This window comes from Danio rerio, chromosome 9, assembly GCF_052040795.2.
Source record: "Danio rerio strain M-AB ecotype USA chromosome 9, GRCz13ab, whole genome shotgun sequence".
NCBI lineage: Eukaryota > Metazoa > Chordata > Actinopteri > Cypriniformes > Danionidae > Danio > Danio rerio.
The window spans coordinates 44,663,080-44,684,674 of record NC_141029.1 but is presented as its reverse complement, the minus strand read 5'-3'; the positions used below and the strand labels follow the sequence as shown (position 1 = coordinate 44,684,674).

At 37.0% G+C, this 21,595-nt stretch overlaps 1 protein-coding gene across 50 annotated transcripts in view; it reads left to right on the top strand.

Moving 5' to 3' along the window:
• The window catches only part of ttn.1 (titin, tandem duplicate 1), a 140,935-nt gene that overhangs the window by 54,377 nt on the left and 64,963 nt on the right, over positions 1–21,595 (top strand). For all 50 annotated transcript variants that reach the window (XM_087268374.1, XM_087268372.1, XM_087268366.1 and 47 more), the window contains 48 exons: positions 19–285; positions 386–652; positions 742–1,008; positions 1,114–1,253; positions 1,965–2,091; positions 2,583–2,725; positions 3,808–3,931; positions 4,253–4,519; positions 4,606–4,703; positions 4,891–5,059; positions 5,133–5,399; positions 6,710–6,976; positions 7,094–7,372; positions 7,452–7,860; positions 7,942–8,066; positions 8,165–8,431; positions 8,516–8,785; positions 8,863–9,162; positions 9,712–10,014; positions 10,125–10,312; positions 10,408–10,522; positions 10,606–10,890; positions 10,974–11,125; positions 11,208–11,355; positions 12,347–12,524; positions 12,625–12,746; positions 12,834–13,121; positions 13,208–13,504; positions 13,592–13,778; positions 13,870–13,985; positions 14,066–14,365; positions 14,783–15,082; positions 15,162–15,267; positions 15,380–15,576; positions 15,689–15,994; positions 16,089–16,367; positions 16,463–16,762; positions 16,897–17,199; positions 17,300–17,677; positions 17,773–18,075; positions 18,161–18,460; positions 18,649–18,945; positions 19,106–19,390; positions 19,510–19,803; positions 19,882–20,181; positions 20,269–20,577; positions 20,787–20,977; positions 21,083–21,512. Coding sequence is in view for 14 of the 50 variants with exons in the window: in XM_087268372.1 (XP_087124498.1) it covers positions 19–285; positions 386–652; positions 742–1,008; positions 1,114–1,253; positions 1,965–2,091; positions 2,583–2,725; positions 3,808–3,931; positions 4,253–4,519; positions 4,606–4,703; positions 4,891–5,059; positions 5,133–5,399; positions 6,710–6,976; positions 7,094–7,372; positions 7,452–7,860; positions 7,942–8,066; positions 8,165–8,431; positions 8,516–8,785; positions 8,863–9,162; positions 9,712–10,014; positions 10,125–10,312; positions 10,408–10,522; positions 10,606–10,890; positions 10,974–11,125; positions 11,208–11,355; positions 12,347–12,524; positions 12,625–12,746; positions 12,834–13,121; positions 13,208–13,504; positions 13,592–13,778; positions 13,870–13,985; positions 14,066–14,365; positions 14,783–15,082; positions 15,162–15,267; positions 15,380–15,576; positions 15,689–15,994; positions 16,089–16,367; positions 16,463–16,762; positions 16,897–17,199; positions 17,300–17,677; positions 17,773–18,075; positions 18,161–18,460; positions 18,649–18,945; positions 19,106–19,390; positions 19,510–19,803; positions 19,882–20,181; positions 20,269–20,577; positions 20,787–20,977; positions 21,083–21,512 (11,610 nt within the window). In the remaining 36 variants the exon portion in view is untranslated. The remainder of the gene's footprint in view (positions 1–18; positions 286–385; positions 653–741; positions 1,009–1,113; positions 1,254–1,964; positions 2,092–2,582; positions 2,726–3,807; positions 3,932–4,252; positions 4,520–4,605; positions 4,704–4,890; positions 5,060–5,132; positions 5,400–6,709; positions 6,977–7,093; positions 7,373–7,451; positions 7,861–7,941; positions 8,067–8,164; positions 8,432–8,515; positions 8,786–8,862; positions 9,163–9,711; positions 10,015–10,124; positions 10,313–10,407; positions 10,523–10,605; positions 10,891–10,973; positions 11,126–11,207; positions 11,356–12,346; positions 12,525–12,624; positions 12,747–12,833; positions 13,122–13,207; positions 13,505–13,591; positions 13,779–13,869; positions 13,986–14,065; positions 14,366–14,782; positions 15,083–15,161; positions 15,268–15,379; positions 15,577–15,688; positions 15,995–16,088; positions 16,368–16,462; positions 16,763–16,896; positions 17,200–17,299; positions 17,678–17,772; positions 18,076–18,160; positions 18,461–18,648; positions 18,946–19,105; positions 19,391–19,509; positions 19,804–19,881; positions 20,182–20,268; positions 20,578–20,786; positions 20,978–21,082; positions 21,513–21,595) is intronic.

The window sequence follows — 21,595 nt, the reverse complement described above, 5'->3', positions numbered from 1 at the left end:
CGTTCTTCTCTGTCATAGAGTTGCCTATTTCTTTTGTCATGCCTTTGAGCGATGTACAAGTGTATGAGAAAGATGAAGCAAGATTTGAGATTGAATTGTCAAGAGAAGCTAAAACTGTCCGCTGGCTAAAGGGATCTCAGGAGTTGAAAGTCGATGAAAAGTTTGAAATCCTCGCAGAAGGGAAAAGACATATTTTAGTGGTCAAATCCGTTGCCTATGAGGATGAGGCCAAGTACATGTTTGAAGCCGAGGACAAGAGAACATCTGCCAAACTTGTTATTCAGGGTAATTATAATACTATATTACACATTGTTATCTGCTGCGTGATGAACAGCAGTCATTATTTTTAAAAACTTTTCTGATCTGCATTTATTGTTCTACTCAGGAATTCGTCTGGAATTTGTCAGACCCATTAAAGATGTCACCGTTAAAGAGCGTGAAACTGCAGAGTTCAGTATTGAACTCTCTCATGAGAAGATCCAAGTCACCTGGTACAAGAACGATGTTCGTCTGCATCCAAGCAAAGTGGTGCACATGTCTGAGCATGGCAAGATTCATACTCTGTCCTTCAAAGAGGTGTCTATTGACGACACATCTCTCATTAAAGTTGAGGCTCTTGGAAAAACCTCTGAGGCAATGCTCACTGTACTTGGTATGCTTAAAAAAACATAGACTCTCCTACAGCATTCTCCAATACTGATAAATAATGGATTAACTTAATTTTCCCTTGAATTTCAACAGAGGGAGAACCCTACTTTACCACCAAGTTGCAGGATTACACCGCGGTAGAGAAGGATGAGGTTGTCCTGATGTGTGAAGTGAGCAAATCATCTGCTCAGGTGAAATGGTTCAAAGACACCAATGAGATCACTCCCTCCAAGAACGTCCTCATCAAGGCTGATGGAAAGAAACGCATCCTGACAGTAAAGAAGGCAGAAAAGGGAAACATTGGCGAATATGTGTGTGACTGTGGCTCTGACAAAACCGCAGCCAAACTTAACATTGAAGGTTTGTAACTTTATTCATGTATTTATTCGTTAAGTCTTTGTATATACAGAAATATAGATAGAAATTCCATAACCTGGTTCCTTATCCACTCCTATTCTCTTGCAGAACGTGATATTAAGATATCACGCCCACTGTATAGTGTGGAGGTCACAGAGACAGAGACTGCTCGCTTTGAGACTGAAATCTCTGAGGAAGATGTTCACGGTCACTGGAAACTCAAAGGAGACGCCCTGCACCAGTCACCTGTAATTTCTGTTACTCAAAAATACCAAATAGTTATTTCTCAATAGCAGTTTAGCACAGATGCGTTTTGCTGTTTATCGGTGTTGGAATAATTAGAATAATTTAAATAGAATTATATTTGTAACAATGAATTTCATAATAATCATTTCTAAATATAATTTTGAATGTATGTTTTGTATTAAAGGTCCTGTGGAATTTAAATACATATATGTCTTTTTTTTAGATGTTTGAATCACTAGGTTAGATTTAAGGATATCTATAAGCTAGTGTGCTCCAAAACAGTGACAAAATACACATTTAGAAAATATAAACATTGACACATGAATGGATCAATGATTTTTTTTACTTGAGCTTCTCATCAGATTTTCTGACCAATAAAATGCTCTTTAGTATTTGACATATCTTGTTTGCTTTTTATTTTATGCGTTTAAACTCAACAACTCTCTCTGCCACAGCTGTGATAAAAATAAAATGCTATTGGCTGCTTTTAAAAAAGAGAGGAGCTAATATATCTTCATGTTTTAGTTAAGATTAGTTTAAACTTCGCAAAAAAAATGCAGGTTTCAAAGAACTTCATGGGACCTTTAATCATTACAGTTTTCATTTTGGTTGAATGTTTTCTTATTCAATACATTTTGCAGTTAAACCTCATTTACAGTTAATTGGTCTCTGTGCTAAATTATTTTTCAAGCATGTTTTTGTTTATTTATTAGGACTGCGAAATTAAGGAGGAAGGCACCAAACACATGCTTATCCTTTACAATGTTCGCATGGACATGGCTGGTGCTGTGGACTTCAGTGCTGCTAATGCTAAATCAACTGCTCAGCTTAGAGTGAAAGGTGAGTTAACCAAAAAATTAAAAGAAATGAGCTCTTTTCCGAAATTATTCTTTATTATTATTATTCTTATTACTATTATTAGCGGGGAAAAAAACAATTGTTTCAGTTATTAATAATTGTTATAAGTTTGATTCTAATAAAGTTTGTTCTTGTTTAGTTAGTAAAACAATATATGCTGAAGGACAGCAACAGATAACATAGTGGGAATGAGTAAGCAGCCAATCAGAAGTCAAGACTATTTTAGCAACCCCATACCTTATCAGGAGAGGATGGGGGTTATAGGCAGAACTGAACCATGCCTCCTAGTTTATCTGAACACAGGCAGTGCAAGGAATTTCAACCTGCTAATGATCCAGGGACCTGTGTGATAAACCGAAAATCTGAGTAGTACTTCTGTCTTGCTAATTGTAGCTTAATACTAGAGCACTATGACAGTTTGTAGTAGAATTGTCTCTTGGTAATACTAAGGATGGCTTTTTCTGCTTCTAAAGCACGCACAATTGGCCTTCTCCGACCTCTACGTGATGTCACTGTCACTGCGGGAGAAACTGCCACCTTTGACTGTGAGCTCTCATATGAAGACATTCCTGTTGAATGGTTTGTGGGCTCAACAAAAATGGAGCCAAGTGATAGGGTAAGTTCCTTTTCTTAAGATTAAACTTTTTATTTATTTATTTATTTATTTATTTTTGGCTAATTGCAGCATCTTTACCTTTTTTAAGTAACTGTATCTTCTTTAGCATCTGAATATTATAATAGACTGTAGATTACCAGTGTACATACAATGTATATTTTGTTGGTCAAGGTTGACAATTCTTAGTGAAAAGCGTTTCATAAATATTTGTTGGCATATATGGATTTCTGGCAGTACTTGCTGGAGTTTTTATGATAACACTGGTCCAGTCTGCCCTGTAGGCGCCTTTCTGGTTATTTTTAACTTCTTCAAAAGTGCTGTTGAAGTGGAGGTGGTATAGGGTTAGTTATAGACATTCGATGAAATATGTTTAAAATATAAAGGCAGTGATATTTTTCATGCATATATATACAGTTGAAGTCAGAATTATTAGCCCCCCTTTGAATTTATTTTTTCTTTTTTAAATATTTTCCAAATTATGTTTAACAGAGCAGGGAATTTTTTTACAGCATATCTGATAATATTTTTTCCTATAAAGAAAGTCTTATTTGTTTTATTTTGGTTAGAAAAAAGCTGTTTTTAATTATTAAAATTATTTATTTTTTTAAATTATCAGCCTCTTTAAGCTAATTTTTAAATTTTTTTCTGATAGTCTACAGAATAAACCATTGTTATACAATAACTTGCCTAATTACCATAACCTGCCTAGTTATCCTAATTAACCTAGTTAAGCCTTTAAATGTCACTTTAAGCTGTATAAAAGTGTCTTGAAAAATATCTTGCCAAATATTATTTACTGTCATCATGGCAAAGATAAAATAAATCAGTTGTTAGAAATGAGTTATTAAAACTAAATGTTTAGAAATGTGTTGAAAAAAATCTCCATTAATCAGAAATTGGGGAAAAAATAAACAGTGTGGCTAATAATTCTCACTTCTATTCTATCTATATATATATACATACACATACCAGTTGCTTAATAGTAATTTGCTTTTGTAGTAAAACAGTAAAAAGATCATTTCGATGAAGCAACCAGTAAAGGAGCAAACAAAAAATTAAATAAAGTACTATGCTATTTGCAGGTGGTAACCAGGGCTGAAGGAAGACTGCACTCCCTGACCCTGAGAGATGTCATAATGACAGAGGCTGGGGAAGTAAAACTTACTGCTAAAGACTTTGTGACCCAGGCCAAACTTACCGTCAATGGTATGATTAAATAAATAAATAAAAATATTTACACATCTGTTTTATGTGAGTAAAATTAAGAGAAATTTTTAGCAATATTTTGAATAAGTTGTTAATTGAATTGTTTGTTTTTGTTTTAATTTTAAATTGTAGAAATTGTGTTATCCTTTCTGTTAGCCTTTAGATTTTGAACATTTTAATTGCATTTAAGTTTTATTTATTTTATAAAATGTTGCCTTGGTAATTATTGTTATTTTATCATATATTGTTAATTTAGTCTTTGATGTTAATAATAGTTTATTCTCAGTGGGTTTTTAACATTTATCATGTTTCATATCACAGAGCCACCAGTGGAGTTTTCTAAGCCCTTGGAAGACCAGACTGTTGAGGAGGAAGCCACTGCCATTCTGGAGTGTGAACTATCCAGGGAAAAGGCTGACGTGAAGTGGTTCAGAGATGGACAGGAAATCCGTAAAACTAAGAAGCATGAGATGGTGGCTGAGGGACGCATAAGAAGACTGATCATTAAAGACTGTAGCCTTGATGATTCCAAGACATATACCTGTGATGCAAAGGAGTTTAAGACATCTGCTTTCCTAAATGTTGAACGTAAGTCTTCAGAAAAAAAAATCTGGCATGTAAACATTTGAGTGAAACAATGAATTTGTGTAACAAATGTGTACATCTATTTTTAGCTCCATTTGTGGAATTCTCTAAGCCTCTTCATGATGTTGAGGTTAAGGAGAAGGAATCTGCTAAGTTTGAATGCGAAGTGTCCCGTGAAAGTGCCAAGGTATTTACAACAGAATCTGTGTGGAGTTTAAAAGACTAATGAAACAAATGCATTTGTTTTAATTGTAAATTATATAATTAGCATAGCAATATAATTTGAAGTTTCAAAATTTATTTTTATTTTAACAACAGCACTAACCCAAACTCATGATAAAGACAGGATGAATTCCTAATTTTTTGTTGCACAGGTTCGCTGGTTCAAAGACGGCGCTGAAATCAGAAAAGGCAAAAAATATGAGATTATTGCCAAGGGATTACAGCGTATTCTCATCATTAGCAAGGCAGTGTTTGATGATGAAGCAGAATATGAATGTGATGCAAGGACATCCAAATCCTCTGGAATGCTGACAGTTGTTGGTGAGTTTTGTTTCATTTATTATAGTAGCCAAGCTGAAGTCAAGCATTAATGACAGTTTCTTTCACTGTGCAGAGGAGGAAGCTAGATTCACAAAGAACCTTGCCAATGTTGAGGGTACAGAAACTGACAGCATTAAGATGGTTTGTGAGGTCTCAAAACCAAGTGCAGAGGTCACATGGCACAAAGGTGACCAGGAGATCCCTGAGGGTGGTCGATATGAACATGTTGCTGATGGAAAAAAGAGAATTCTCATCATACAGGACCTTCGTATGGATGATGCTGGAGAGTACCATTGCAAGCTCCCTGCTTCGGAAACAACAGGAACTCTAAAGATCAGTGGTAAAGCTTAGATTCTTTCAAATTCACTTTTATAATAAAATTATAAGCTTTTATATTGAAAAAATAGGTAAAATGAAAAGAAGCAAAATACATGTAACAGTTACATTTTTTTTTACATTTTTGATTGTATTATCTTTCGATTTCTAAATATTATTGGTGATTAAAATAGTATTATGATAAATATATCTGTTTAAGAAATCTGTTTTGTTTAAATCCACCAAAATGCATTGCCTATATTCACTGAGAAATGGATCGAAGTATTCATTTTCAAAATGGGGTGTACTCAATTATGCTGAGCACTGTACACTGTACTGTTCAAATAACACAACAAAAAAGGAAGAAATAAAATAAGTAAATGAACTAATAATAAATAAATATAAATAATAAATCGAAAAGTAATGACAAAATAGAAACAATAATACAGTAAAAAATAAAAATGCATGTTTGCAAACACAATCTACATAAAGTTATATATATATATATATATATATATATATATATATATATATATATATATATATATATATATATATATGGATGGATGGATGGATGGATGGATAGATAGATAGATAGATAGATAGATAGATAGATAGATAGATAGATAGATAGATAGATAGATAGATAGATAGATAGATGATAGATAGATAGATAGATAGATAGATAGATAGATAGATAGATAGATAGATAGATAGATAGATAGATGATAGATAGATAGATAGATAGATAGATAGATAGATAGATAGATAGATAGATAGATAGATAGATAGATAGATAGATAGATAGATAGATCCCAAAGATAGTCAAAGTTCTGCTTGCCAATGATGATATATGTTAGTCTCTCCAGTTCAATACAGTTCAATATTTCTTTTTTCCACAATTCTATGGATGGAGCATCCATGTGCTTCCAGTATAATGGAATGTATTTTGTAAGATTAATCTTTTAAAATAACATTCATTATTTTATTTTTTTCACATAGCAATATTTAAAACCTAAATTTTGTTTTATTTGGAAGTAAAAATAAAAAGAACCAAAGTTCTGCAACTGCAAAGTAAAATTTATTTTCATGGCTGGAAAAGTAAAAAAAAAAAAAGAATGAATTGTAGTATGAATTGTCTAGCATCCTAGTGCCATTTTATTGCAATCTTTATAAATTTTTTATTTATTTATTTTTTAATCCACACCCATCTCAAATGACTGTGGAAAAAGTCAAAGCTCACTCATAAATGTGTGTGATGTAAATCATGATGTACTAAATAATCATAGCAATGATTGAATTATTTATTGATGTACTTAAAACTAATTTTTTCAGAGTTGGCAGCTGAATTCATTGCCAGACCCCAAAACCAAGAGACCGTTGAAGGTGAAAAGGCTGAGTTTGTTTGCTCGGTGTCAAAAGACAACTATGAAGTCAAATGGTTTAAAGGAGACAAAGAACTTACAACTGATGATAAGTATGAAATCGTCGTTGATGGCAAGAGGAGGGCCCTCATCATTAAAAACTGTGAGCTGAAAGATGAGGGTGCGTTCACTGCCAACATTGGCTCTGTAAAGGCTTCAGCAAACTTGTTGGTAATAGGTAAGTTTTTTTGTTTTGTTTTGTTTGTTTGCTGTCTTTCTTTCTGTTTTGTATTTTTCTATAATGTTTCTGTTGAAGCATTTGCCTAAAAATGTGTATCTTTACTTGTCTCTTTAGAAAAACTGAGGATTATCACTCCCCTCAAGGATACCCAAGTAAAGGAAGGACAAGAGATTGTTCTCAACTGCGAGGTGAACTCAGAGGGAGCTAAAGCCAAATGGCTGAAGAACAATGAGACAATGTTTGAGAGTAGCAAGTTTGTGATGGCTCAAAGAGACACTGTGTTCTCGCTGAGAATCAAAGCTGCAGAAAAATCAGATGAAGCCAGTTACACCATCACACTGACAAACCAACGCGGAGAGCAAGCCAAGTGTTCTGCTAACATCAGCGTACATGGTATGTCATTGTTATATGTCTACCTTTTTATACAATGTTTAATTCTACACATACTGCATACTTTTTTTTGCTTTCACAGAGGAAGCCCTCAAGATCATTGAGCCACTGGAGGACTGTGAAATAGAGGAAAAGAAAACCATTACTTTCACTTGCAAAGTGAACAGACCAAATGTGACAGTTCAGTGGATGAAGGCTGGTCAAGAGATCACTTTAAGCAAACGCATTCTGTATCGTGTGGACAAGGACAAGCACACTCTGACCATTAAGGACTGCAGTCTTGCAGATGAAGGTGAATACACTGTAGTTGCTGGTACTGACAAGGCCACAGCCGAACTGATCATCAGTGAAGCCCCCGCTGACTTCGCCGCTCAGCTCAGAGACCAAACCATCACTGAGTTTGAGGATGCTGAATTCACTTGTAAATTGTCTAAGGAAAAAGCTCACGTTAAATGGTACAGGAACGGACGTGAAATCAGAGAAGGACCAAGGTGAATTTGAACTTTTTATCAATTTTATTACTTTGTGATAATGTGAAAACATTTGCTAAAGTTTATACTCACTTTTTCCAGATATCATTTGGAAAGAGATGGAAAAGAATGCAAGCTCGTAGTCAAGGAGTGCAGACCAGACGATGAATGTGAATATGCCTGTGGAGTGGAAGACAAAAGGTCAAGGGCACGTCTCTTTGTTGAAGGTAATTTTTCTCACAACCTGTTACCTGTATCCACAATCAAATAGTATAGCCAAGTTATTTGATTTGCTTATGCTTACTCTTTCTTTTTTCTTCAACAGAGATTCCAGTTGAGATTGTCAGGCCACCTACAGATGTGTTTGAGCCCCCAGGATCAGATATTGTGTTTGAAGCTGAATTAAATAAGGACAGAGTTGAGGTCAAATGGATGAGGAACAACATGATCATTGTCCAGGGTGACAAATACCAGATGATCAGTGAGGGCAAAGTTCACAGGCTGCAGGTCTGTGAGATCAGACCTCGTGATCAGGGAGAATACAGAATAGTTGCTAAGGAGAAAGATGCCAGAGCCAAGCTTGAGCTTGCAGGTATCATAGAGTATGCACTAACGCTATTATGCTTTTCATAGAAAGTGAAATATCTATCCTAATGTTTTATACTTCTCATTACAGCTATTCCAAAGATCAAGACTACAGATCAAAATCTTGTAACAGATGCCGGGAAACCTTTTGTCATGGCTGTTCCCTATGATGCTTATCCTCGTGCTGAGGCTGAATGGTTTTTTGATGACATAAGCCTACCAGGGCAAAACATTGATACATCCAATGAACGGACAGAGTATAGGCTAAAGGAACCTAAGAAGTCAGACCAGGGTCGTTACAAGATAGTCATCAAGAACAAGCATGGAACTGGAGAGGCTTTTATTAATTTGGATGTGATTGGTGAGTAGAAAATCATACTTTCAGATTTATAGACAGTTTTAAGTCTTCTGCATATCTAATAAAAATGTGTTTTGTAGATGTTCCGGGACCTGTGAAGAACCTTCATGTTGTTGATACTGCGGATGGTGAGGTCAGCCTCGCTTGGGAAGAACCGGAAAGTGATGGTGGAAGTAAGATCTTGGCTTATGTAGTTGAAAGACGAGATGTCAAGCGCAAGACCTGGACAATGGCCACAGACCGTGCAGACATTCCAGAGTACTGTGTTGGTGGATTGCACAGGGACAACATGTATTTCTTCCGTGTCTGTGCTCGCAATAGAGTTGGAAATGGAGAGACCGTTACAACAGATGAGGCAGTTCAAGCCAAGAACAAATTTGGTGAGATAATCTTATCAAACTTATCAAATACTATATGATGCAGATCTAATTTTTGGGTCCAAATTCAAACAATGAACAATGTGCCAATCAGGGATTAAGTTAACTTGAGCTTAAATTATTAAATTAAAGTACATTTTATTACTCGAAATAAAATAAACACTTTGAATTAAAAAGCTCAATGCTTTTATATTGATATGATAAAACCCAAAGCTAAAATAACTACAAATAAAATAGAAATTAGCAACTACATTATTAAAACGCTAAAAAGAAAAGTAAAATGAAAACAGAAAAGAAAAACTACAAAAAAATATTATAACCTTTATCTCTGAACCCAAAACTCAGATGGCCAGACAGCAGTTTTTTGTTTTTTTTATTTCTGTGTGTGTCTGTGTTGGTGTCTGGAACATTGCACATTCAAAAAGTTTAGCTTGAGTGTGTTCCAAAAATACATGATTTATATAAATTGTTATAATTGAGTCAGTTTCCATATATTACATACTTCCGATCACATTGTCATAAATGTTTTGTAAATTTTTCTGCTTCAAACAGATGTGCCAGATGCACCTCAGAAGTTTATGGTTGGAGTTGTCAATAGGTTTGGTGCCACAGTGTCTTGGGAACCACCACTTTTTGATGGAGGATCTGAGGTCACATCTTACATAATTGAGCTCAGAGACAGAACCTCTGTGAAATGGGAGCCTGCAATGGTTGTTAAAGCTGAGGATCTCACAGCTACACTCAGTGATGTTGTTGAAAACAAGGAGTACATCTTCAGGGTTAGAGCTGAGAACAAAGCTGGAATTGGCCAGCCAAGTGCTGCCACAGATCCAGTCAAGATTATGGATCCAATTGGTTAGTAGAGTTTATGTTTTTTTAATGTTAGTGTTTTTTTAGTGTTGTGTATGTATTTTATGTCCTGGGCAAAAAAGCAGCAAATTTTAAACTCTTATTTTCAATTACAGAGAGACCAAGTCCACCTCTGAACTTCAATTACACAAATCAAACCAGAGACTCAGTTCAGCTGTCATGGGAAACTCCCATCAGCAATGGGGGCAGTATGATTACAGGTTACATCATTGAGAAATGTGAAGATGGCACTGACAAGTGGCTAAGATGTAATGCTAGACTTTGCCCTGACCTGTATTATAGGGTAAGTCCTTTTGTTAAATTTTGTGTTAAATTTGTAATTGTATTAGTTTGTGAATAGACTGTTTTCTAATGGGTTGTTTGTTTACCTGTGTTAAGGTTTCTGGACTGAAGTTTGGTCAGAAGTATCACTACAGAGTATGTGCAGAAAATGCTGCTGGTGTGTCTGAACCAGCTGATGCAATTGGGCCACTTCTGGCTGATGATCCTCATGGTAAGCTAATTTAAAATGACTCAAAGTTTGAAAATAACATGTGTACGCATTAATGTGTTGTGTATTTTCTATTCCATCCTTAGTTGGTCCAACCATTGATCTCAGTGGATTCAAAAATGGTTTGGAAGTCATTGTGCCCAATGCCCTTATCATCAAAGTTCCTATTACGGGATATCCCGTACCCAAACCCAAGTGGACATTTGGTGACAAAGAGCTCACTGCTGGTGATCGTGTTTCCATGGTCACAAAGCCTACATACACTGAACTGGTTGTTGCTCCGAGTGTTCGTCCAGACAAAGGAACATACACCCTACAATTGGAAAACGATGTGACATCTGTATCTGGAGAGATTGAAGTCAATGTTATTGGTATGCAATACCAACTATCTTTACTATTTCATTATTGTCTTTGCACAATAATTAATGTACAATCCCATTTTTGCAACTTTCAGCATGCCCAAGTGCACCCAAAGACTTCAAAGTCGCAGAGGTGACAAGACATCATGTGCATCTAATGTGGGAAGCACCAGAACATGATGGAGGCAGCCCTGTAAGTGGGTACAATGTTGAGAAAAGAGAGGTCTCCCGCAAGACATGGGTCAAGGTAAGCTGTTCTTTAGAACCTTTTTTCTCAGTATTTGTATACTTATTAAAACATCTAGGCTCTAACAACATCTGTTCTTTAGGTGATATCTGGTGTACAGGACCTTGAGTACACTGTCACAGATGTCATTGAGGGCAAGGAATACCTGTTCAGTGTTATTGCTTGCAATAAATGTGGACCAGGAGAGCCAGCATACATTGATGAACCTGTGAATGTGTCCTCCCCTGCAAGTAAGATTTCAAAATTTTTACTCACAATATATATATATATATATACATATATACACTGTTTGTTTAATGTAAATTCCACAAGTGCAAAACCCTGGTAGACAAAACGCCTATCAGAACCCAGTAGAGTAACAGGGTACGTCCTGCTAATTAGAATGTACTTTAAGTCACATCCAGACATGATGAGCAGCAGTGTCATCAGGAGATCACCAGCCAAAACACAGACTGATATATTGCACATAGGATCATTAGTATGCACACCAACAAACACATATAGACTGCTGAGTATTGTGTTTAATGCACGTGTCTTGTCACTCAGGTCTTACTGTCATTTTTCAGAAGGGAAAGAAGGCAATACATTTAATTAAAAATTATTTGTTTATGTAGAGGTTGATATTTATTTTTGGCTGTGTTTACATTTACATTATAGCTTCTAAATACAACATAATACATCTCTCCCTGTCTCTTTGGTTGAGTTTAATTATAATTTAGCCGATATTTCATTTTAGGTTATTCTGTCTGGGGGTTTAAATTAGATGCCTCACTCCATGCTAAAATACACCTCTCCACCACCTAAATTAAAAAAAAAAAATTAACAGGGCATCTACTCAATTTTTTGAAAATGTTTTTGGACAAATGAAGAATGATATTATTTTGCCCATGAATATTTCAGACAATATCTCATGCTGTGTGAGAGAGAGCGAGCAAGCACTGAGAACAGTATCAGAGCTGAGCTCATTAATATTTATGACTGATCCAAATACGGTCAATAAAGACCTTCTGATTTTAGGGGCATTTTTTGAAGCGAGAAAAGAGCATATAATTCATTTCTGGAGAAATTTTAAACTTACCTAAGCCACATACCTTCTATGCATACATCAGAGAACAATTTAACTTATTGAATCAGTGCAGTATATGTCACTTTTAATAATTCTTACTTGACGGTGTCATTCCATTAGTATGATGGTTTTTAAATACATTTTTTGAAATACAGCTGTGCCTGACCCTCCTGAGCTCCTAAAATGGAGGGACAAATCAGCAAAGAGCATCTTCCTGCTCTGGGAACCTCCCAGATATGATGGTGGTGCAGCTGTAAAGGGTTACATTGTTGATAAATGCCAGCGTGGAACTGACAAATGGGAGGCCTGTGGAGATCCCATACCTGAGCTTAAGTGAGTGTGGATTCTGCATGTGCATTTTTATAGTGGAACACACGATAACTAAACCTGCAATTGTATTTATTAATTATAATCTGAAACACATGTATCTCAGGTTCCAGGTGACTGGTCTTATTGAAGGTCAGTGGTATGCCTACCGTGTGAGAGCAGTAAATAGACTGGGAGCCAGCCGACCATGCAAGGCTACAGATGAGATCCTTGCAGTAGATCCTAAAGGTTGGTGACCCATCAATACATTAGTCAATAACAGTATACTGTACATTCACACTATCTGATGTATTTATTTTTTTTGTTATATTACAGAGCCACCAGAGATCCAGTTAGATGCAAAACTTCTGGCTGGTTTAACTGCCAGGGCTGGCACTAAGATTGACCTACCTGCTGATGTGCTTGGCAAACCAGAGCCAAGAGTGAAATGGACAAAAGCAGACCTTGTTTTGAAACCAGAAGAAAGAATTACTATTGACACAAAACCTGGTCATTCCACACTTTCCATTGCAAATACAACCAGATCTGACACAGCCACCTACATTATTGAGGCAGTCAACACTAGTGGCCGTGCTACTGCAACTGTTGACGTCAACATTCTTGGTATGGCGTTGCCTAACATTACCTGTCATTTCAACATAATCTAACAAATCCTCTACAGTTAGTTTAATTCATATCTTATCTTACAGACAAACCTGGTCCTCCAGCTGCTTTTGATATTTCTGAAATTACCAACGAATCCTGCTGTCTGGCCTGGAATGCCCCCAGAGATGATGGTGGCTCCCCAGTTGCTAATTACATTGTAGAAATGAGGCCCACAGATAAGGAGGAATGGCAGAAACTGTCTGCTACTATCAAACAAACTGCTTTTAAAGCAACCAAACTGGTGCCTTTGAAAGAATATGTCTTCAGAGTTTCAGCTGAAAACCAGTATGGCATTGGTACTCCAGCGGAGCATGTGCCTATTGTTGCAAAGTATTCATTTGGTAAGAGTACACTTCAGTAAATTATTATTAATCAATTTATATACCTTTAGGAACAAAACTAATAACTAATCTTTTTTCTTGGCTTAGATACTCCTGGGGCACCAACCAGGGTTCAGCCTTCTGATATCACAAGAGATGCTGTAACTTTGACTTGGTATGAGCCCGATGAAGATGGTGGAAGCCCCATCACTGGTTACTGGGTTGAGAGGTTTGATCCTGAAACTGACAAGTGGATCAAGAGTAATAAACTGCCAATTAAGGACACAACATTCAGGTAAAGTAATTGTATTAAATTGTATATGCAATTAAATGATGAAGGAATATTAAAAAGAGTAGAAAGTCTTAAAATAATGTTTCCTTTTCAGGGTGAAAGGTTTGCCTACAAAGAAGAAGTACAAGTTCCGTGTTTTAGCTGAGAATCTTGCAGGACAAGGAAAGCCCAGTGTTGAGACTGATCCAGTTTTGATCAAGGATCCAATTGGTATGTTATGGCTTTATTATTTATTGTTATTGTTTTATAATTACATTTCATTATCTCAATGAATCTGAAATGTTGTTTAGATCCACCCTGGGCCCCTGGAAAACCATTTGTCAAGGACATTGCGAAGACTTCAGCAGACCTGCAGTGGACTAGGCCTGAGCACGATGGTGGCGCCAAGATCGAGTCCTACATAATTGAGCTTCAAAAGACTGGAACTGAGGAATGGGTCCGTGTAGCTGAGGATGTGCCAACAACAGAGCATTCATTGAAGGGTCTGATGGAGAAACAGGAGTATTCTTTTAGAGTGAAGGCCATCAATGTTGCTGGAGAGAGTGAACCTAGTGACCCAAGTGACCCGGTTGTCTGCAAAGAGAGACTTTGTGAGTGTTGAAAGAACATTTTAAAAAGTGATGTCCAAATTGAATTGTCATAGTTAACTAATTATATGTAAAGATAATTTAATTAAGAGCACATCTAGACATTTTTATCTAGGTGCATATTTATCTTATTCAGACTACATTTAATTTATTGTTCAAATAAATTAAAATACATCTGCTTATAAAAAAATTATGTGCATCATATATTTTAAAGCATATATATGTTTTTTCTTTGTTCTAAATTGACCAGAATAGTAGTTAGACAGTATACTCAGTGCCTGTGGTCAAAGTACATACTTAGATTTATATAGTGTAATTACATTCGATCTTAATTTAAATTTTTGATACAACTTACAACTCTTTTTTTATATATTTAAACTGCACACAATTCTATTATTTTTGCTATTTTCATTCCAATAGATGTTCCAAATCCTCCACGCTGGCTTGAGGTGGTTAACATAACTAAAATCAACTGTGACCTCAAGTGGACTGAACCAGATAGTGATGGTGGCTCTCCAATCACCAACTATGTTGTTGAGAAAAGAGACGTTAGACGCAGAACCTGGCAGGCTGTGGACACCACTGTGAAAGATACCAAGTATACTGTCACTCCACTAAGTGAAGGCTCTCTTTACGTGTTCCGTGTTGCTGCTGAGAATGCAGTTGGTATAAGTGAGTTCTGTGAATTAGAGGACAGTGTTTTGGCCAAGGATACTTTCAGTAAGTTAAACTACATGCTTCTTAATGTGTATATATAATATGTTTTATTACAATCATTCATTATTATCTTTTTCTCTAGCAACCCCTGGACCACCATATGCTTTGACTGTTGTTGAAGTGTCCAAGAGACATGTTGATCTGAAATGGGAGCCACCCAACAGTGATGGTGGAAGACCCATCACAAAGTAAGGATATATTTAAAGTAGTAGAGAAATAGTTTTATTAAATGCAAATAAAAGGAAGAGTTTGTGGTGTTTAATGTTAAACAAAAAAACTCATGAATTGTTCTTTTCATAGGTATGTTATTGAGAAGAAGGAGAAGGTAGGCACACGTTGGGTAAAGTCTGGAAAGACATCCGGCCCTGAATCCAAGTACAGGGTGACTGATGTTGATGAAGGCACTGAGGTGCAGTTCCAGGTCCGTGCTGAGAATGAAGCTGGAGTCGGCCACCCAAGTGAACCAACTGTTATTATGACCATTGAGGATGCCATAAGTATGTTGATTGTTAATCACACGACATGCAACAAATAATAATATTGCTCAAGTTGTGATACATTTGTATATGCACCACAAAATTTGGATTAATTAATATGGCTTTTGTTTAGGTCCACCTTCTCCTCCACTTGAAGTCAAGATTGTTGATGCCAGCAGAGAGCATATCAACATTACATGGAAAGCTCCAGAAAAGAATGGAGGAAGTCCAATCACAGGCTACCATGTTGAGCTGTCTGAAGCTGAAACTGAGAAGTGGATGAGGATTAATCCTCGCCCTGTTAAAGAGCTCAGGTTTAAGGCTGAGGAAGGCATAATTCCTGAGAAAAAATATGTTCTGAGAGTTCGTGCTATCAATGCTATTGGAGTCAGTGATCCCTCTGAAATTTCAGATGGTGTCTTTGCCAAAGACCCAGATAGTAAGGACAATACAATTAATATATGTACATACATGTTTTGTCTCTGATCTGGTACTGGTATTTATTCATTATTATTTTTAAAAATATTTTAAAGGTGCACCAACCATTGATGTTGCGACCCAGGACATTGTAGTTGTTGAGGGTGAGAAGATGGATATTAAAATCCCATACAGAGCAATACCAAAACCATCAATGGTCTGGAAAAAGGGTGATACTGAATTAAAGACTGAAGACAGGCTGACATTAACATGTGAACTTAATCGTGTTCACCTTGAGCTTCTCAAGTGCAAACATGAAGATGCTGGAGTGTACACGGTTACACTTGAGAATAGTCTGGGTTCAGTAACTGGTACTGTCAGTGTAACAGTGATTGGTAAGAGACCTTGTAACTATATGAGCTGAAGTCACACTTATCATTTGAACAGTTCAAAATTGAGCTCTGCGCCTCATTATTTTTTCCATTAACAGGCCTGCCTGGACAATGTAAAGACATCTCTCCCAGTGAGCTCACCAAGAACTCTTGCAAGATCTCCTGGGAGCCTCCAGAGAATGATGGTGGTAGCCCAATCTTGCACTATGTTCTGGAGCGTAGAGAAGCTCAGAAGAAGACATTTTTGCCTGTGATGTCTGGAGAAAATGTTTTAAGCTTTGTGGTCAAAGATCTTATGCTTAATAGTGAATATCACTTCAGAGTGAAGGCTGTTAATAAAATTGGCAGTGGTGAATTTCTAGAACTTCGCAATCCTGTCATAATAGAAGAACAAAAACGTGAGTATTATTTTTTAATTATTATTAATAAATTATGTGCAGTTGTATTTTGTACATTCTCTATGATTACATTGTCTTACTATTTCTTTTATATTTTGAATAAGCTATATTTTATTATTATTATTGTAATACAGAACATCCAGACCCACCAATTGAGGTTGCAGGACTCAATCCGACCTCAAATTCGATCACAGTTACTTGGATGGCACCACCATATGATGGTGGATGCCCAATCACAGGGTACATTATTGAGAAGATTGAAAAAGATGGTGACCGATTTGAGAGGTGTGTTCCAAATCTGGTACCAGGGTTCTCCTATACCGTCACTGGCTTGACAGAAGGAAAAGAATACCAGTTCCGTGTCCGTGCAGAAAACATTGCTGGCGCAAGTGACCCATCTCGCAGTACACCACTGATTATGGCTGCTGATCCTGTTGGTACGTCACAAAATTAGAGTTCCATTTTGAGTGTGCAGATGTTTTGTTTTGCTTATGTCAAGTAAAACATTATATATTTTGTTTCGTGTCTCTGCTTTAGATCCACCACAAGTAACACTCTTTGCACGCATTGCATCTGGCCTTAGTATCAAAAAGGGAGAAGAGATTAGATTGGATGCTTACATATCTGGATCTCCCTACCCAACTGTGACATGGCTCAGAAATGATGAGAATGTCAGGCAGCCACCAGCTAAAAAGAAACCAGAAATTGTGAAGAAGAAAAAGAAGACTGTTCAACCTGAACCTGAAGAAGAATTCCATCCACCACTTGTAGATCGCTTGTCATATGAACAAACCAAAAAGGGTGAGACTGCACTGATGGTGCGTGATGCCATCAGAACTGACCATGGAAATTTCACTATTAGAGTTGAGAATGCCCATGGTTTTGCAACAGCATCTTGTGATGTCAATGTTCTTGGTAAGTGACTTGTGAAACAACTATGAATTTCCCCTGAACCATGTATTCAACCAATATATTTATATTTATATATCAATATTTGTTAAAACTTACAGATAAGCCCGGCCCCCCTGTCAACTTTGGATTTGATGAGATCAGGAACACCTCAGTTGTTTGCACTTGGGATGCACCTCTTGATGATGGAGGTAGTGAGATCATCAACTACATACTGGAAAAGAAAGACAACACTAGTGATGATATTGGATGGGTAACTGTGACCTCGACCCACAAGGGATACAATTATCCTGTAACCAAGCTTATTGAAGGAAAAGAGTACATCTTCAGAGTCACCGCAGAAAATAAATTCGGCTGTGGACATCCATGCTACTCTGAACCACTTGTTGCGAAGAATCAATTTGGTAAAACTGTATTTTAGCTCTCTATTCGTAACAGTAGCTGGCCTATGTTGCAGTTTATTGATGTTTTTATGTTGTTGTTTTTTAGAACCACCTGATGCTCCCAACGTGCCAAGAATTGGAGAGGTCACATCTAGCACAGTTGCTCTTAGCTGGCATGAGCCAAAGGACAATGGCAGCCCTATCTTGGGCTATTGGGTTGAGAGACGTGAAGTCAACAGCAAATACTGGATCAGAGTGAACAGCAATCTTCTGAGTGCATTGAATGTTAAGGTTGAGGGTCTTATGGAAGGCCTTGTCTATGTCTTCAGGGTCTGTGCTGAAAACTTAGCTGGCCCAGGAGAATTCAGCGTACCAACTGACCCTCAAGCAGCAATGGATCCAATATGTAAGCATGATTTTTTTTCATTGTCAAAATTGATGTAAATGTTTATTTGTGATTTTATCATTTTTGTATTATCAAAACATTAGCATAGCATATGCATAGCATATTCTGGGTTTATAGAAGTCTAATTAAAACTCGTGAATCAAATTAATTATATCGGAATTATATTCATAAATGTACCTTTTTTGCAGTGCCCCCTGGCCCACCTGTACCAAAAATTGTTGATGTCACAAATACAACTATTGATATCAGTTGGCAACCTCCATTGTACAATGGTGGTGGAGAAATCCTTGGATATCATGTCGAGCGCTGTCTGGTTGGAGAGAAGGACTGGGTTCGCTGCACTGAGTTTAGATGCAAAGACCGCAAGTATACTGTAACTGGACTAACTGAGGGAGCTGATTATAACCTTCGTGTATATGCTGTAAATGAAGGTGGACATGGAGCCCCAGGCATGACTGAACCTGTTCAGGCTAAAGAACCTGAAGGTTTGTTGAAAAAAAGCATCTAAATATAACGTCTAATAGAGGAACTGACTATAGTTATTAAATGTTATTCTTTTTCAATATTTTTTATGTTACTTGAGATAATGTTATACCTGTTGTAAAGGAAGTTCACAAAAATTGTATATCTGAATTAATTTAACAGAGGCTCCAGGAGTTGAGTTTGATATCTCTGTAAGGAATGGAGTCATCATTAGAGCTGGAGAAACATTGCGTCTCCCTGCTGTTGTTACTGGACGACCTGTACCAGAGGTTAAGTGGACAAAGGATGGTGCAGAGCCAGACAAGGAACATGTAGTTATTGAGGCAGAAATTAAAAGCAGCACATTAAGCATCAAAAAAGCTTTAAGAACTGACCATGGCATATACCAGATCACTGGTACAAACCCTAGCGGAACCAAGTCTGTCTCTGTTAAGGTGGATGTGATGGGTAAGTTTTTTTTTATTTCTCCTGTTATTCCTGCTTTATTCCTGTTTAAGTCAAATTATTTACTTTTTATTCCTCAAATGTAATCGTTGGGGTGTTTTCTTATTATTTTTGTACTAAAGATGTTCCTGGACCAGTGGTTGATCTTAAAACAGTTAATGTGAGCAAGAAGATGATTTCACTGACCTGGTCAGATCCTTTGGATAATGGTGGAAGTGACATCATGGGTTATGTTGTTGAGAGAAAGGATGCCAAAATGCACATATACAGACAACCCCTGGAAGTGGCTGCTTGCAAATGTGACATTGTTGGCCTTCTTGATGGAGAAGAATACATGTTCCGTGTGGTTGCAAGGAACAAGTTTGGCCTTGGTGCTCCTGTTGAACTTGGCCCTGTTTTAGCAGTGGACCCCAAAGGTATATACAACAAAGTGTTTATAGAATTCATATCTTGCACCGAAATATTTTCAAATTATTTATTTTATTACATTTTAGGAGTTCCATCTGCCCCTGAGAAATTGCGCTACACTGAAAGGACCAAGAATACTATTACTCTGACATGGGAAGCTCCACGTAGCGATGGTGGTTCTCCAATCATAGGCTACTATATTGAAAAGATGAGACAAGACAGCAATGAATACGATGTTGCTAACCGCAATCTTTGCAAAGACCTCACGATAACATTGGAAAATCTGACTGAGAACATGATGTTTGACTTCAGAGTGAAAGCTGTCAATGAGGTTGGTAATGGAGAACCATCCAAAGCAATCAGTGTCAATATTCAGGAAGATGAAAGTACGTATCACTCCATATAATACAAATCATTTATAACTTTTAAACGTATGTATATACAATTAGTTTTTATAATGTCTTTTATTTTAGATTCACCAACTGTTAAGTGGATGAAATTCTTCAAGAGTGATGCAATTATTGTCAGGAAAGGAGCAGCTATTGAAATTCCTGCTGAAATTGTTGGCCTACCTTTGCCTACTTTTGAATGGACAAAGAATGGAGTAGTTATTGACCAACCCACTGAGGCAATGACCTTGGAATCAGAGGAGATTAACAGGCAAACTATTACTACTAAAATTGGCATTCCTGAATCTGTAAGACAAGATACAGGCATGTACAAGCTAACTGCTACAAATACCCGTGGAGTTGGGCAACGCACAATGCGAGTGGATATCTTGGGTAAGGCTTTTCACTCAGTATCCGTATTTACTTAAGCTTGCTAATTTTCTATGATAGGGGAAGTATTAGATGTTTCATTGTACTGTACTTGTATCATACTTCTTGTAATTACGTTGCTGAGGGAACAAATCTACCTAAAGTGATTGTATTAGATTATCGTTATGATCCATTGATGGGATGTCTTAAATATAGTATTGCTGTTTTTCCAGATCGTCCGTTGCCACCAAGAAACATTGTGGTGTCTGACATCAAAGCTGAGTCTTGCTACCTTACCTGGGATGCTCCAGAGGACAATGGTGGAAGCGATCTTACGAACTACATCGTTGAGAAAAGAGATGCCAGTAAAAAGAAGTCTGACTGGGATCAGCTGACATGCTGCATCATGGACAGACGATATGGGGTAAATAATATTAATCTTGTTTATATGAGAGTTTGCCTTTCGAAACAAGACTGTGCTATGTACTTGCAATTCTCATATTTTTTTTTATTCTATCCGTTTTTGAAGGTGTACAAGTTGGAGGCCTATGGTACTTACCAGTTCCAGATCAAAGCCGAGAACAAATACGGCATAAGTGATGGTTGTGAATCAGAAAAGGTTGTCCTCAAAGATCCATTTGGTCTTCCTGGGCCACCTCAGAGGCCAAGGATTATTAGTCACACTCGCTCATCCATGGTGGTCACTTGGGAGCCTCCAAAAGACAATGGTGGCTCAACCATTCAAGGCTACTGGCTTGAAAAGAGAGAGCGTGGAGCTGTATACTGGAGTCGTGTTAATAGGGCTCCAGTAACAAAACCAGCAGTGAAGGGCCTGGAATACAATGTGCTGCACCTTATTGAGGGTGCAGAGTACAAGTTTCGAGTGATGGCTCAAAATGCAGCTGGTGTTGGACCTCCCAGCGAAGCCACAGAGTGTGTGTTTGCACTTGATCCAAGAAGTAAGTAATCACTCTGATGCTGTTCTGAATATGAGTTCCAGATCATAGTAATAATTTAAATTCTGCATGTTTAAATATTACCT